At 41.9% G+C, this 17,017-nt stretch overlaps 1 protein-coding gene across 4 annotated transcripts in view; it reads left to right on the forward strand.

The window, feature by feature from the left end:
* PKD1 (polycystin 1, transient receptor potential channel interacting) overlaps positions 1 to 17,017 on the forward strand; it is a 189,410-nt gene that overhangs the window by 158,173 nt on the left and 14,220 nt on the right. For all 4 annotated transcript variants that reach the window (XM_074279522.1, XM_074279523.1, XM_074279520.1 and 1 more), the window contains 12 exons: positions 1,868 to 2,081; positions 2,684 to 2,843; positions 3,190 to 3,342; positions 4,098 to 4,242; positions 4,511 to 5,125; positions 6,746 to 6,902; positions 7,873 to 8,125; positions 9,820 to 10,015; positions 14,052 to 14,222; positions 14,312 to 14,455; positions 14,953 to 15,163; positions 16,785 to 16,911. In XM_074279522.1, coding sequence (XP_074135623.1) covers positions 1,868 to 2,081; positions 2,684 to 2,843; positions 3,190 to 3,342; positions 4,098 to 4,242; positions 4,511 to 5,125; positions 6,746 to 6,902; positions 7,873 to 8,125; positions 9,820 to 10,015; positions 14,052 to 14,222; positions 14,312 to 14,455; positions 14,953 to 15,163; positions 16,785 to 16,911 — 2,546 coding nt within the window. The remainder of the gene's footprint in view (positions 1 to 1,867; positions 2,082 to 2,683; positions 2,844 to 3,189; positions 3,343 to 4,097; positions 4,243 to 4,510; positions 5,126 to 6,745; positions 6,903 to 7,872; positions 8,126 to 9,819; positions 10,016 to 14,051; positions 14,223 to 14,311; positions 14,456 to 14,952; positions 15,164 to 16,784; positions 16,912 to 17,017) is intronic.

The raw sequence follows: 17,017 nt of genomic DNA on the forward strand, positions 1-17,017 counted from the left end.
CCATTGGCTAAAATAGGGAAAGAAGGAGAAAGTGGAAATATAAATGACTTCGGGAGGGCCTCAAATGTCAGAGAAGGAAGTTTGAACTTGACTTAGTGGTCACTGAAAAGTCCCTGAAGATTTTTGAGAAGAGCCATGATATGAGCAGTTCTATGCATAAAGGAAATTATACAAGTAATGATGGTTTAACAGCAATGGCAATAGTCCAATTAAGTTATGATCTACTGTAAAGTGGTAGCAATGGAGAAGAGAGGAGAGGTGTTTAGAATGAGATATTTTACAAAAGTAGAAACAATAAATACTTGGCAACGAATTAGATAAGTCAGAGAAAAGGAGACCATGTGAAGTAGTCGTGATAAGAAATAGTGAAGTCGTGAGGGTCAGGTTAGGTAAAGGGTAAAGACAAGCTTAGTTTTGAGCATATAGAATTTCAGTGTCAGGTAAATTTCCAAGTGGAAGTATCATAGGGTCAGTAGAAGATGGGGTTCCAAAGCTCAGGAAAGGGTCAGGTTTGGGAGTTTCTTGCATAAGTGAATAAGATTATTAAGAAAAAGATTATAGAGAGGAAAGAGAGTTAGCAGTGGACAGCCCCGTAATTCCCAGTGTAGTCAGCATGCACATCAAAGACCCAGGAAGAAGATAAAGGAGCAGTTAGAGAAGTCGGAGGACAGTGAGTAGAGTGTGGTATCTCAGAGGCCAAGGGAAAAAGAGACAGCCCAATGGAAGGTACCGTTAACAGTCTTGAAAGCTACTGAAAGATCGTGGAAAGTGAGAACTGATTTTAAAAAGCCATTGGGATTAACAGTTAAGGGGTCATTGGTTATTCCTGAGAGTAGGTTCAATAGAGGTGGAAGTGGCAACCCAACCACTACAAATGGAGGACAGAGAGAGTAGTGAGGAAGTGGAAGCAGCAGCAGGTGTAGACAACCTTTAAAGAAGATTGACAGTGAAAGGAAAGAAATATGGATAGAAGAATGGGATAAAAGGATCCAGAGTAAATATCTAATTGGGGAGATTTGAGAATGTATGTATGTAGAGGAGGAGCCAGTAGAGAAAAACTTGAGTTTGAAGACATAAGAGAGAAGGGATAATGGGTTCTGGAACAAGGAGGGGATACGATTTCTGAGGTCTGTCAATGAGCTCTATCTTTATTATTTTTCATCAGATAGGATAATTCTATTTCACCTCATTGTTGTCTTCAAAGTTTCTTTAGTTCATAATGCAGTCATCTCAGAGCTATAACTATGGCAGGACCAATGGGGCTTTGCTCTAAGATGCTGATAACTGGGGGCTGCACTTTCTCCTTGAAGCAGTTCTACAGCCCTAGCCCACAAGGACCAGACGGCCTTTCCCACCTGTCCCTGCCATAATTGCCAACATTGTGTGGACTGTCTATGTTTCTAATCTTTCAGGAGAATTTGCCACACAATTAAAAGTCATAGAGGGTAAAGAAAAAAAAAAGCCATCGTAATGATAATTAGGAGGTCACTGGTGACTTTTGAGAGCAATTTCAATAGAGAAGTATGAAATAGATACTCAAATTTCTAGTTATGGCTTTGATCCATTTTCTTCCTCCCTTCCTACTCCATCTCCTTCCCAAAATTGTCATGAAGATCAAGTGAGATAATATTTGTAAAGTGTCTATAATTATTATAATAGTATAGTGCCTAGCACATAAGTAGGGCTTTAATAAGTGTTTATTCCTTCCTTCTCTCCCTTTCACTGGGCCCCCATCATCATTCTCCACCTAGGATGCTGACTCTTGTCATGGAGTGTCCATGGTAGGGGGTAGAGGGGGATGGGGAACTGGGAGGATGATCAGAAGTTCCTGGCGTGGAGAGTTAATGCTGGGCTATGGTTCTTGCAGGCTGGCGGGACACAGAGGATGAGGACGCCCCCCTGGTATATTCCTTGCTTCTGCGGCGCTGCCGTCAAGGCTACTGTGAGGAGTTCTGCATCTACAAAGGCAGTCTCTCCGCATATGGAGCTGTGTTGCCCCCTGGCTTTAAGACTCACTTTACTGTGGACCTCTCTGTGGTGGTGCAGGACCAATTAGGTGCTGCTGTGGTGGCCCTGAACAAGTAAGGGGGTGAAGGGACACTCCAGGACTGTCTGTTCCCCAGTCAGTCATTCTACATTTATTAGGCTCCTGCTATGTGCTAGGCACTGTACTAAGGAATTTGAGGGTGAGCCCTGGGCTGGGTACCCAAGGAGTTGGTGGGGTTAGAGAATGGTTGGGATAGATGGAAGAAGGAATCATTGGGAGAAACTCGATAATCTTTGGGAAACAGTTTATAAACAAGCAGTAGGATTCAGTGGAAGGATGGACTGTATATCAGGATCTGGGCATGAATCCTAGTTCCCCTTCCCTCTACTTATATGAACTTAGCCACTTAACTTGTCTGGACCTCTGTTTCCTAGTCTGTTCAAAAGAAAAGGGGTCACTTTCAGCTCTGCATCTGTGATCCAAGCCAGATACATTTCAGTTTGAGGCTGTGAGCACTGGAAGAATGAAAAGAAAATGAGTATTCCATGTGGAATCAGGAGGAGAAGAGGGTGGGGAGGACCATGAGGATCTGCTCCAGGTGTGCCTTTATCTGCCCAGTTTAGGAGTCTAGCTCTACTTTTGGGCAGTCAGTCCTTGCCACACAGGTCTCACCCTCACCTGGCTGTTGCTTTCCAGGTCTCTGCTTATTACCTTGCCTGAGCCTTCTGCTGGCTTCCACTGTCTTACCCACTGGCTGTATAGTCTGACTGAGACAGTCCTTCCAGGGCTGGTGAAACAGGCTGACCCCCAGCATGTCATCGAGTACTCGTTGGCCCTCATCACCGTCCTCAATGAGGTCAGTGCTATCTCCACCTCCATCCTGATGGGGGACCAAGGAAGGAGGCAAGAGACTAAGCAGCCAGGGTGGTTGATCTGTGTCATGGTTCATTGTTACTTGAGTTACTTAGACTGGTTTCATAAAGGGAGGGATCTCAAAGGGTCACCATCTTCATTCCCTGACCACCACTGCAAATCAATAATCAATAAACATTTATCTGTGCTAGGTGCTAGGGATGCGAAGAGGAAAATGAAAAAATCCCAGCTCTCTCTCAGTGGATCAGAGACCATTAATTACTCAGGGGAATCTGAAGTGTGTGAGAGATGTGCTCTTATAAAGCACATATTTCTTCCTGTCTCATCAGTATGAACAGGTGACATCTTCAGAGGAGGAAGCCAGCCACGAGAGGCATCTCCGGGTGCTCATGCGAAGAAACATTACTGAGATCCTTGTCTCCCTTCGTGTCAACACTGTGGATGATATTCAGCAGATTTCAGCCGCCCTGGCCCAGTGCACAGTATGTTGGGGCATCCTACTCCCTCTCCATACCCTTTTCCTCCCTAACAATTCTGAGTCATCCCAAAGGATGCCCTAGGGAAATGGATTGGGGCTAAGTTTCTCCCAGGATGGGTGGCTGAGAGGTACCTGACAGTTCTCTTCAGCAGTTCTTTTCAGATCTCTGATTATTTTAACCTTACCTAAGAGTTGGAGTTAACTCTTGGTGGTGCTGGGGTTATCAGAAAGAACAAGGGAAATTGTGGTGAGCAGAGGAGCTCACCATGGGAGAGAGGGAAGGCAAAAGGGAAGAAGGGGATAGATGGGGGACGAGGAGATAATGATGCATAGTGTTAGGAAGCCAAGAGTGAGGGGCTTGTGAGGACCAGGGTATGAGTGAAGAAGATTAATAAATATGAAAGTTTAGTGATCTAAAGCAATCCCAATAGAACTTGGACAGAAAATGCCATCTGCATCCAGAAAAGAAACTGAGACAATGTAAATCAACACATACTATGTTTACTTTTTTTTCTGTTTTTTTTTAATCTATCCCATGGTTTTTCCTTTTGCTCTGACTTTTCTCTGCCAACATGATTCATAAAGCAAGGTGTGTTAAAAAAATAAATAAAAAAGAAAAGGTTGGGATTGATGAAGCAGGAAGTGATGTAGAACCTCAAATATCATTGTTGGGGAAGAAAACACTGTCTGAGACAGACAAGATACAGGCAGAAGGATGAGAGGAAGGTAAGCCTTTGTCCCTGGACTCTCTCCCTGTAGGTAGCAAGTAAGGAATTTGTATGCCACTCTTGCCTGAAGAAAACCCTAAACAAGCTGGAGAACATGATGGCCATCCTGCAAAACGAGACCACGCAAGGAACAGTGACCCCCACAGCCATTGCTGACAACATCCTCAACATTACCGGTCAGCCCGGAGGGAAGCCTAGCACAGGGATGGGTGATGGCAGAGTCAGGGAGACAGCTGGAAAAGAATATGGGGAAAGGAGAGCGACCCTTTTCTCCCATTGGGGCTTCCCTATCAGATTAAGAGTTTCCAAAGTCAGTGGCCACGTCTCCCATTTTTTATGCATTTTTCTGCTGAAAGTCTGGCTGAGTGCTTTGGTTGCTGGGGCTCATGCTACAAGGCTAACCCTAACCACCTCACTTTTTTATCACTTTTTTATCTCCCTCAGGTGACCTAATTCACTTGGTGAACTCAGATACCCAGGGCCTGGAACCTACAGAACTCTACAGCAAACCCCACACCCTTCTAGTGGCCTTCAAGGCTTATAACCTGTCATCTGACCTGATGCGAATCCTCATGAAGTCTCGAGTGCTGAATGAGGAACCGCTGACCCTGGCGGGGGAAGAGATCGTGGCTCGAGGCAAACGGTCAGACCCCTTCAGCCTGCTGTGCTATGAGAACACCTCTGATTGCCAGTTTTCCATCCCACCTGCTTTCAACAGCACCTTCTCTGACCTCACTGATGTCATCCAGCTCATCTTCCTAGTGGACTCCAACCCCTTCCCCTTTGGCTACATCAGCAACTACACGGTTTCCACTAAGGTGGCCTCCATGGCCTTCCAGACCCAGGCAGGGGCCCAGATCCCAATAGAGCGACTGGGCTCCGAGAAGGCCATTACCGTCAAGGTGTCCAACAACACCAGCGGAGGTGGCGGGGACCGAGTCCTCTCCACCAGCACTGCCATCATCCAGCCCCGGACATCTGTCAGCGCCATCATTGCCCCCGAAAACCACAACCCTGAGGCCGGCCTGCACTTCCAGCTTACCTACACGGTGCTGAATGGTGGGTATAGAAGCTCTGGATCCCTGTGGGAGGCTGGGGTGGGCAATCTGTGCCAGGGAAAGTAAGCCCCCTCAGCCTGTAGCAAGGGGAAGCAAATCCTCAGGCGCAGGAATACATTTCTCTTGTGTGTCTTTTTTTATCCTTTAATATTGATTTTACATCCATTATATCAGCTTTTCCTTTAGCAGCCCTACAATATAGTTCTCTATATAATATATATATATATATATAATGTAATGATTATATTATATTTATATTATATATTATAACATATAAATATATAATATAATAATATATATAGTTCTCTATATTATATAGATAATATAAACTTTATTAACCTTAAAAATCAGTCAATCAACAAGATTTATTAAGCACCTATTATGGTACTACTGTTAGGTCCTGGGGATAAGGGATGAAGAATGAAACAATCATTCCTCCTTAGAAGAAGCATGTGTTCTAGTGGGAGACTACAACATATTTAGGTATATATTGAAGAGAGAATATTTTGAGAGAGAATAAATAACAATGTTGTCAGATACAAGGGACTTAGGCAGGGAGATAGGGATCACCTAGAAGTTTGTGGGGATCAGGAACAGTCTCATGTAGAAATTGCTGCCAGAGCCATCTTGGAGGAGGGAGAGGGATTCCATGAGGCAGAGGTAAGGAAGGATTTCCAGGCATGAGGGGTAGCCAGTGAAAGACTCAGAGACTGCAGATGGATTGTGTGAGTGATAAAAGCTTGTTTGGCTGAAGTGTAGAATAAGGAATAAAGAGTGATGTCCAGAGAGGCTGGAAAGATGCCTCAGGTCAGGGCAAAGTTGAGAAGGGTTTGCCAAGTAATCAAAAGATACAGTACCCTAAAAACAATGGGGAATTCCTAGACATACACAAAATGTTTCTTAAAATGCTATATAAATATGAAACATGATTAATAAAGCATAAGATTCTCCATAATATAAAATAATGCTTATATCTTTTGGAAATCCATAAATAATGGTCTCTTTACTTTTGCAAAAGAGAGAGACCCACATGCTCCCTTTATCCCTCTGGGTCTGATTCTAGCTTTTTCCTGGCTTGACTTGAGGTATCCCAAGAATCATCTAGAAAGCAAAAGGAAAAAGGCAGCTAGGTAGTACAGTTGATATGTTGGGAAGACCTGAATTCAGATCCTTTTGCAGACACTTAACCAGCTATGTGAGTGTGAGAAAGTCCCAACCTTTGTGTACCTCAGTTTCTTCAGCTGTAAAATGGGGGTAATAATAGCACCTACTTAGCACAGTGCCTGGCACATAATAGGTGCTTAATAAATGTTTATAAACAAAAAATAAAGGAAGGAGACTGTAGATAATTTACAGTGTCTTCTATCAAAGGTCCATCGTCCAAATTCTGAATCCCGCCCACCCTCTGCATAAACATATATCTGCACTCACTGTCTCAAATTTAGGATTAGTGAAAAGAAGTTGCCCAGGCTTCAGATCATACCAGCTCCCACACTGTTCTTGGTCCCATGTACTGGAGGTTCCAGGATGTGCCAGGACCTGCTCTCTGAGGGCCCTGGGACCTTGCCAGGGGTAGCTCAGCCATTGCAAAGGTAACGTTTGTCCCTGTGCTTTGTCCCAGAGCGGTATCTGTCTGAGGAGCCTGAGCCCTTCCTTGCTGTCTATCTGCACTCGGCTCCACAGCCCAATGAATACAACTGCACAGCCAGCAAGAAGATTGGGTTGAAGGCATTGACTGGAGGTGACCACAGGCTTTATACCTTCTTCATCTCTCCTGGGTAAGTTCTTTCTTTCTGCACTGGGGCCCTGGAAAATGTACCAGGACCAACCAAGTGGGGAGAAGAAAAGGAGGGCTTGGAATCCCTCACATTTAATATGGTGGTCTATGTTTTCCAACTGTTTTCATATATATCCTATGAGGAAAAGCATCATCCCCATTTGATAGAAGAAAAAGCTAAGAACCGACTTAGCTCTGGTAACACAGGGAGTTTGAGGCTAGAATTCCGCTTCCTGATTCCTGGTCAGGTATTTTTGTCATCCTATTTCCCCTAGTAGAGTCCAAGTGACTTCTTTTAGTTGATGGGTTCTCATCCTTGGGCTGATATTTTTTAATAAAACAAATTTTAAAATTTGTTTTAGGAATATTTTAATAACTTTCAGCATAATCGATTGTCTTTAGAATCCTATATGTTTATTTTATTTTATGCATTTAAAATATTATCCTAAGACATAATATTCTGAAAATCTTCTGAGAATAATGCCTTCTGAAAAGAGGTCCATAGACTTCACCAAGCCTTCACAGGTTCCATGACACACAAAAAAGTTAAGGACCCCCATGCTCTAATCACTATAGAGGGCCAGCACTAATGGAGCTGCCTTAATTGCACTCTGAGAGCTGAGGATATGTTGACCTGTTACTGAAAGAAGTAATGTTAAGCACAAGAAAGGAAAAAATAACTCACATGTGAAAACACAGAGGCATCAGGAAATTACACAGTCCAAGGCTCCTATAGAAAAACAGCTGCTCTTCTGTATGTAAGCTTGGACCCTCAGATTAATAAATGGACTTTTTTGGCTGAAGCATCTGCCTGTCCCACATCATACTTTCTCCAGATCTCAAGTCACATCAGAAGTAATGAGGTGCTGGGGCAAATGGTAGAGATAGAGAAGGTGAGAGAGCTCCTCAGAGAGATGTCACCTCATCCAGAATCCACGAGCCCTGACCTTATTCCTGCTTCTGCCCTCTAGGAGGGATGATACAACAGCAAGTTACTACCTGAACATGACCAGTCATTTTCATTGGTCCGAGGTGGAAGTGACGGTGGGCCTTTACACGTCACTTTGCCAGTACTTCAATGAGAAGGAGATGATGTGGAAGACAGAGGGCATCGTACCTCTGGAAGAGACCTCCCCCAGCCAGGCCGTCTGCCTCACACGCCACCTCACAGCCTTCGGTGCTAGCCTCTTTGTTCCTCCCAGTTCCATCCAATTCATCTTCCCTGTGAGTAACTTCCATTCCTTTTGCACTTGGAGCAAGTGCTGTGGGTACTCTGGGGTGGTGAACAGGCTATGTGAAAATGAGCGCCCTTTCCTTAACCCAAACTGATATGTCAGCCCTGGATAAGAAATGGAAAGTGGAAGGATGAGGATGAGGGTGAAGGTGGGAAGACAACAGGGGGTTTCAGTTTGATACAATTCTGGAAACATTAAGTATCTGCTACATACAAGTAACTCTGCTGGGTGCTGGGGATACAGGGACAAAATCAAAACAGTCTCTGTCTCAAGGGTCCACTTCATGGCACAGATAATATGGGAGGGGAAGGGAGAGAATAAGCATTTGCATAAGCATATGTGCCAAGCATTTATGATAAGCCCCTTTTATAAACATTATCCCATTTGATCTTCACAACTCTTCTAGTAGGTATTGTTGTTCTTATCCCTGTTTTATATTGAGGAAAAATAAGTAGATACAGTATTACCCCCAAAAGTCAATACAAAGTATTTTTCAAGAGGAAAAGAGCACTTACTCTGGGAAAGTGAGTGGATTAATCCATCAATGGGTAAGTGAGTGAAAAAACATCTCTTGCACTTATGTGTCAGGCTCTGGAGCTTTGTACCAGAATCAGGAGAAATAGTCCTTGTTCTATAAAGCTCAATGAACATCAAGCTACTCAGAGAATTAGAGGAACCTTGCCAAAAGAAATTCTTTTTTGTTTTTGTTTTAAGTAACTTCCTCAGGGTCACACAGCTAGGAAGTGTTAAAGTATGTCTGAGGCCAGATTTGAACTCGGGTCCTTTTTACTTCAGAGATGGTCCTCTTATCCATTGCACTACCTAGCTGCAAGAAATTCTAGTAAGAAAAAATTGCTAAGAGGATTACTCCACTTTATAAAAAAGTTCTCTACCTGAGAAAAGGCTTCTCTGCATAGCATCTTTCAAGAGTTATCTAAGTCCATTTAAAATAGGAGTTGTAAGTATTTTTTCCTTTCTTGATCCAATCTTTCTTGTGTAGCAAGATAACTATAAATATGTATATATATATATATATATATTGTATTTAAAATATATTTTAACATATTTAACATGTATTAGATTACCTGCCATATAGGGGAGGGGGTGGGAGGAAGGAGGGGAAAATTTGAAGCATAAAGTTCTGCAAGGGTCATTGTTGAAAAATTGCCCATGCATATGTTTTATAAATAAAAATCTTTAATAAAAAAAATAAAAAAAATAAGAGTCTTTGGAGCAGTGCGGCAGTGGATAGAGCACTGGACCTGGACTTAGGAAGACATTAACTGTGTGAATTTGGGCCTTCTGATCACCTTTCTCTCCTTCCAAAATATTAAAAAAAAATAACTAGATGAAACAGTGGGGGACTCGGTAATACAGTGTATAGAACACAGGCCCTGAGTTCAAATACAGCCTCAGAAGCTTACTAGCTTTGCAACCTTAAGCAATTCTCTTAATCCTAATTGATTGCCTCCAAAATAAAATTTAAAAAAATTAAAATAGAATAAAATTGGAACCTTTATTTTTTTAGGGAAAGTAGGATTGTAAGAAGAGATGAAGAGACTAGTGTGGCTGGAAAATAGTTAAGGATAGGAACTGCTTGGGGGATCAAGGCCCTGAGCAGGTGCAGTGGTCATGATGGAGCTGGTGACAGCCTGGGACCTGACAATCTTTCTCTCTGCACAGGAGCCAGCTCCAGGCATCAACTATATAGTGCTCCTGACTTGTGCTGTGTGCCTGGCCACCTATGCAGTAACAGCTTTGATTGTCCACAAGCTGGACCTGATGGACGTCAGCCGAGTGAGCATCATCCCCTTCTGTGGGAAGAATGGTCGCTTCAAGTATGAGATTCTTGTCAAGACTGGCTGGGGCCAGGGCTCAGGTGAAAGCAGGCAGAGACAGCTGGACTGGTGGCAGGGGGCTGGGTGGGGGTGGGCAGGACTGGATGAGGGCTGTGGGAAGGGTTAGCCTGGCCGTGGGGCGTAATGTGGACAGCCCAGCTTAAATCCTCTAGGACAGAGACAGCAGAGAGCACAGTGGATGGAGTGATGGAGTCAAAGACATGTGGCCTTGGACACATAACCAGCTTTATGATCTTGAGCAAGTCACTTAACTTTTGCCTTATTTTCTTCAGTTGTACAATGGGGATAATAATAGCACTTCACCTCCCAGGGTCTTTGTGAGGATAAATTGAGACATTGTATGTAAAGAGTTTTGAAAACTTTAAAGACTGCTAAGCGCTATTATTATTGTTGTTACTACTATTATTTATTGCTTATCCTCTTACCTTTATTAGCCTTTTAAACTGTAAATGCAATTCCATATGGAGTCTAATGTGGCAACGATAAAAGATTTCTGAATGGAAGGAACAAAAATCAATTGAAACTCAAATGCATAATGAATCTGAGATGTTTCTGGCAGTTTTTGCCCACATTGGGTCATGCGAGTTCTCTGCAGTCTTGGTTCTGAGCATATAAAATGCACGTTTTGCACTGTGCATCCCCCAACACTACCAGAAGCCCCTTGGCTCACATTCAAGATGGGGTCCTGTAAAATTTTCTTGGATGAAAAGGGGTCGTGAGTAGAAAAAGTTTAACTAGTCTGCTTTGGACCACTTAGGTTTTAACGCTCCCTATTTTAAGGGCTGAGATCTTGAGGACATATTTGGAATTTTAAAGTTAAAAGACATCTTAGAACCATCCATCCTGTTCTCCTACTTTTTTGGGGTGGTGGTGAGGCAATCAGGGTTAAGTGACTTGCTGAGAGCCACACAGCTAGTAACCATCAAGTGTTCAAGACCAGATTCAAAGTCAGTGCTCTATCTTCTGCACCTCTCATCTGTATTCCCACACACATACTTGAATAGGAATGCCTTCCAAATAGTCTTCCAACTTCTGATTAAAGATTTCTAATAATAAGCACTCTCCTGAGGTAGCCCATTCCACTTTCAGACAGCTTCAATTGCTTTATTTTAAGTTGAAGTCTACCTCTAAGTAATTTTCACCTATTGGTTCTAGTTCTGTTCTCTGGCGTCCAGTAGAATCAAATGAATCTCTCTACCAAGTGACAACTCTATAGATATTTGAATACAGCCATCATGGGCCCCTTAGGTCCTCTCTAGACTAAATAACCCTAATTTTTCTCAGCTGATCCTTGTAGAACAAGGTCCTGAGTCCCCTCACTCTGTATTTGAACATAATTCATCTTATCAAGATATTCTTAGCCTGTGGTTTCCAGGATTGAGCCCAGGGCTTCCGGTAGGACCAAAGCAGAGTCAAGCACTGTGGGACTCCCGCTGTCTTTCCTCCAATGCTAAATTTATATTAAATCTGTCTGTGATTGAATTCATTTTTCACTGATATTCAGCTCATTGGGTTTACAATCCATTGCAGTCCTGGGGTCGGACTGGGGTCTTTTTTTGAATGACCTAATTGATTAGGTTTGCATCCCTTATTTTGAGTTTACACAATGTTACACTTACCCCTATTATGCTTTATCTTACTAGTCTTAGCCCACAGTTCCAAACTTATTAATTTTAGCCTATTGGAATCATCTAGTGCAATCCCTTCATTTTCCAAAAGAACAAACAAGGATTGAAAGGGAAGGTGGCTTGTCTGGTAGTGGAACCAAGATTTAAATCCAGGTCTTTCTAATTCTAAATTCAGTTGTCTGTCCTTTAGCCCACAATAGTCTCTCATAGCTTTTGTACCATCTATCAATCTGATAAGCACATGATCTTCATACAAATCATTAATAAAAATGTTGACGAGTCACACTTAAGACAGTTATTCAAGTCTTTAATGAGGATAAAAGCAGTTCCCTAATTCCTGCTATTTAGATCACATTATTCAGAGATTTATATAACTCAGCTAAATCTTTCTAGGCCACATCTCCCCATCTTGTCCGTGAAGATATTTTAAGAGACTTGATAACCAGACTCTATACTGGAATAAATCCAGATAAACAATTATAATGTCTACAACCTTCCCTCATCTGCCAGTTTAGTAACCCAGCCAAAAAGAATGGGTTTAACCTGGTATGAGAACAGAGATGCCAGGGATTCATCCAACTCACTGATGATCCAATGATTCAGTACATTGATCAGAGTTCTGTATTTTTTTCATTGATTTAATTGATTAATTTACCGTCACGTTTGTATAGTTATCATATAAATCATTCTCTTAATCCTCCGCTCTTTGCTCTGTATCAGTTCATTAAATCTCTGAATTCTTCATATTATTTCTCATGGCAAAATAATATTCCATTCCTTTAATATACAACAGGTTGTTCAGTTATTCCCTATGTGATAAGCTTCTATTTTCCTTCTAATTCTTAGCTTCTATAAAAAGTGCTGTTTTCAGTATCTGTGCATGTGTGGGACTTTTCCCCTGTTTTTGACTTCTCCCTAACTTGTCCATGAAGATTCTGCCATCACCTTCCTCTGGATCTTGGAGTGGAATGATACATATTTTCAGATACATCTAATAGATTGATTCTTTTTTCTTGACTATATATATTTATAACTAGTAAATTTTCTGTTAGAAAATAGATTGAGATGTTGGAAATTTCAGTAAGGTAAAAAGAAAATAGCATCATGTTGGCTCACCTTTCACAGTGCCCACAAATCATGACTTTAATAATACATTCAAGAATTTCTCTGGGAAATTGACATCAAGTTCACCATGCTATAATTTAAAGCACCCATCATCTTCTTTTTGAAAAGAGACACAAAGCAGCACCATAATTGTAGAACTATGTATAGAAGAATTGCACATGTTTAACATATATTGGATTACTTGCCATCTGGGGAGGGAGTCGGGGAAAGGGGAGGGAAATTTGAAACACAAGATTTTACAAGGGTCATTGTTGAAAAATTATCCATGCATATATTTTGAAAATAAAGTTTTATTAAAATAAATTTTAAAAAAGAAAAGAGGCACAAAGGTTGCTCATCTCCTGTCCTGTAGCGCCCCACGCATTCTCCACAGTCTCTCCAGGATCACTAGCAACAGTCACATCACCATGTTCTTTCAACCTCCTGACATGACTTCATCTCCTCTTATCCCCTTAACATCATCTCACCTTTTTTGAATTTCACTTCTCTGTTATCCATCTATCCTTCCCAATCTGAGAATCAGAAGCAAAATAGGAATTACACAGTTCTGGCTTCATTGTATCATTCTTCCTTCTTTCTTTCACCTTAAGCACCCCTTAAACCCCTTTCTTTTAGGAGGGTAAAACACCCTTTTATTACCTTTTGGCTTTCCTGTCCCCATCCTTTTTACTTGATCATCTAGTTGGCATGGTGAATAGAATGTTGGAGTGGGAGTATAGAAAACACATTTAAGTCCTGCCTCAGAGCCTTACTAGCTGAATGGTCCTGGGCACCTTTAACCTCGGAGCCAGATTTATCCAGTCAGGTCACCTATCATTTTTATCAAGTGTCTGGTGTGTGTCAGACATCATCTGTAAAGTCAGGGATGACAATAACACTTATTCCACAGGGTGTTGTGAGGATCAAATGAGATATTGGATATAGATCACTTAAAGTACTCCCTAAATGTTGTAATTTTTAATTGTTATTAATCCTTTCGAATGGGATATTCTCTTTCATTGCTGTGATTGCCAATGGTAGATCATCACCAAATTTCAGGGATACTCATGAAATTATATAATTCATCTTTTTGCCCAAAGATCTCTAGTTTACTTTATTGCTCATTCTCTGGGCTTTGGGGTATAGAAGTCTGAGCTATTCAATATCATTTCTGCCCCTCATTCCGCTTCCTATCTCCAGCTGGACCACTCTAAAGCTCTTTTTAGCCCCTTATTCCATGGACTCAGATGGCTTTCACTGTGCCTTTGCAAAAAACCCCTCCCTCACCTCTCTAGGCTGAAGTCTCTCTACCTTCCCTCTCCAGGCACAACAGCCCACGTGGGTATCACCCTCTATGGGGCAGATGGCCGAAGTGGACACCGGCACCTGGACGGAGAAAGTGCTTTCCACCGAAACAGTCTGGACATCTTCCAGATTGCTACCCAGCGCAGCCTTGGAAGTGTGTGGAAGATCCGAGTATGGCACGACAACAAAGGTATGGCAAGATGGCTTGGGCAGTGGGGACCCTCCTTCTGCCCCCTGGGAGTTTATTCTTCCTCTAAGCTTCCTGTCTACTCCCCCTAGGGCTTAGCCCGGCCTGGTTCCTGCAGCACATTATTGTCCGGGATCTGCAGACTGGCCGAAGTGCCTTCTTTTTGGTGAATGATTGGTTGTCGGTGGAGACTGAGGACAATGGGGGCCTGGTGGAGAAGGAAGTCCTAGCAGCAAGTAAGCCTTCCCCTGCCTCTGGAGCCCTTCTTATTTCTCCCCCCTATGTTCCCTTCTCTTGATTTTAGCTCTATGCCTGCCATGATTTTTGATTTTTCAGATTCTTGGCTAATGCAAGAAAGAAACTCCCATGCTTGTACATGTCACTGTCTGTGGGACAATAAGCATGGGAGTGTGTTTGTGGGTCTGAAACTGAGGAGCACAAACTTAGTGGTAGAAGGAGAATGAGCCCAGTCTCCTCATTTTATAAATGAGAAAAATGAGACACAGCGGGCTTAAATGACTTACGCAGAACCACACAGTGAATAAGTGCCCAGAGTGTATGTAATTTGAAGCTGGGTCCTGCTGATTTCGTGTTTAGTGCCCTCTCTTGTGCTCCAAGCTGTACTGAATTGAATGTATACATGAAGGGGAAACTGAAGCGTGTGAGGAAGTGAACTTGCTCCTCTCATCTGACCTTGGTGCCTTTGCTTTCCCCCCTCTCTGTGTCCCGCTAGGCGATGCTACTCTGCGCAGGTTCCCACGGCTGCTGACAGCAGAACTCCAGAGAGGCTTCTTTGAGAAGCACATCTGGCTCTCGCTGTGGGACCGCCCCCCACGGAGCCGCTTCACACGGGTCCAGCGTGCCACCTGCTGTGTCCTCCTCATCTGCCTCTTCTTGGGGGCCAATGCTGTGTGGTATGGAGTTGTAGGAGATGTCAATCACAGGTGAGTGCTTCTTCTCTACCCCGTCCCAACCATCCTGGGCAGTATCTGCAACCCTTTCCCATGGATATCCCCAAAGTGAAATGGCCAAGAATCATGCCATGGGTTCCATCTCTCTTCCAAGGATGGTTACTTCCTTACCTCTCATGGTCTACTGTGGCAGTACCTGCTCCACTTCACTATCAAGAGATTTTTCTTTTTGGTTTTACCCGAATTTTTCTGGCTCCTGCCATATTTTCCTATTACTTTTCTTTTTTAAAAGAATATTTCTTGATTCACTTAGGTGCAAAAATTAGAAAAAAAAAACATTTCCATGCACATAATTAGAATATAAGATTCAATATAAAGCAACAAATTTGATCTCACAAAAATTTATATACTAAATCCTACACATTGTTTTCAAAACAACCCAACTTTTCTGTGCTTTCTTCTAGGTTTTCTTTTGTTCTCTGATGTGTACTTTTTATTTTATTTTATTCTTCTCTCCTTCCCATCCTTGCCCTAGAGAAGACTACAAATAAACTCAAATATATAAACATACATATCTATAAACTTGTACATATATAGACATACACACATTCATATATGCACATGTACACAATATACCTATATGTAATACCACATTATACATATTTCCATTTGTCATTTCCCTCTCTGGAAGTGAATAGCATCTTCCTTCATGGATACAAGCCTTTCCATGTTTTTCTGAATCAAACAACTCATCATTTCCTACATAACAACAGTATTCCATTACAATCATGTCCTATATGAGAGATTATCTATGAAAGTTTTTTCCCAATTTTCTACTCTCTCTCCAATCCCAGTTACATTGGTTTTATTTATACAAGAAATTTTAAATTTAAAACAATGAAAATTATCCACTTTATATTTCAACAACATTCTTGTGTTATAATAAAGTTTAAGGTTTCATACTGCCTTATTTCCTTCTTTTACATTTTTTCCCTTAGTTTCTTTGAAATTCTGAACCTTTTATTCTTTCAAATGAATTTTATCATTTTTTTCTAACTCAGTAAAATAATTTTATAGTACCTTAATCGGGATGGTATTGAATAAATAATAAGTAAATTTGCTATTTTCTTATCATATTGGCTTTCCTTTCTCATGAACAATGAATATTTCTCCAATTATCTAAATCTGATCCTATTTGTATAAAAAGTATTTTAATTTAATACCTTTTTCTCTGTGACAGGGATGGGGAACCTTTTTTCTGCCAAAGGTCATTTGGATATTTATCACATCATTCATGAGCCATACAAAATTATCAACTTAAAAGAACTCAAGCAGGGGGGAGGTTACTGTCACCTGGGATTGCCTTGGCAAGGCCAGACCAAATGAGTTCATGGGCCTTACACAGCTGCAGGCCAGATGTTCCCCACCCCAGTGATTTAAGTTCCCTCAGAACTTGACCTGGAGTCAGAAACATCTGAGTTCAAATTTGGCCTCAAACATTTTCTAGCTGGGTAACCCTAGGCATGTCATTTAACCTGTCTGCCTCAGTTTTTTCAGCTGTAAAGGGAGAATAAAAATAATACCCCCAGAGTAATTGTGAGGATCCAAATTAAATTGGAATCTGGTACATAATAGGCACTTTCCTTTCTTGCAGCAATGTGCCCATGTCCAGCCTGATCCCATTAAGTGTGGACACAGTAGCTGTTGGCCTGGTATCCAGTGTGGTGGTCTACCCCCTCTATCTCGTTATCCTGTTTCTCTTCCGAATGTCCCGGAGCAAGGTGAGTATTGATAGACATGGGACAGAAGACCTGCAGGAATTGGGAGGGGGAAGGGCAGGTGGTTATTTAAGCATCCTTTTATAGGTAGATGAAGATAGATGGATTT

The sequence above is a fragment of the Sminthopsis crassicaudata genome, chromosome 1 (assembly GCF_048593235.1).
Source record: "Sminthopsis crassicaudata isolate SCR6 chromosome 1, ASM4859323v1, whole genome shotgun sequence".
In the NCBI taxonomy this organism is placed as follows: Eukaryota; Metazoa; Chordata; class Mammalia; order Dasyuromorphia; family Dasyuridae; genus Sminthopsis; species Sminthopsis crassicaudata.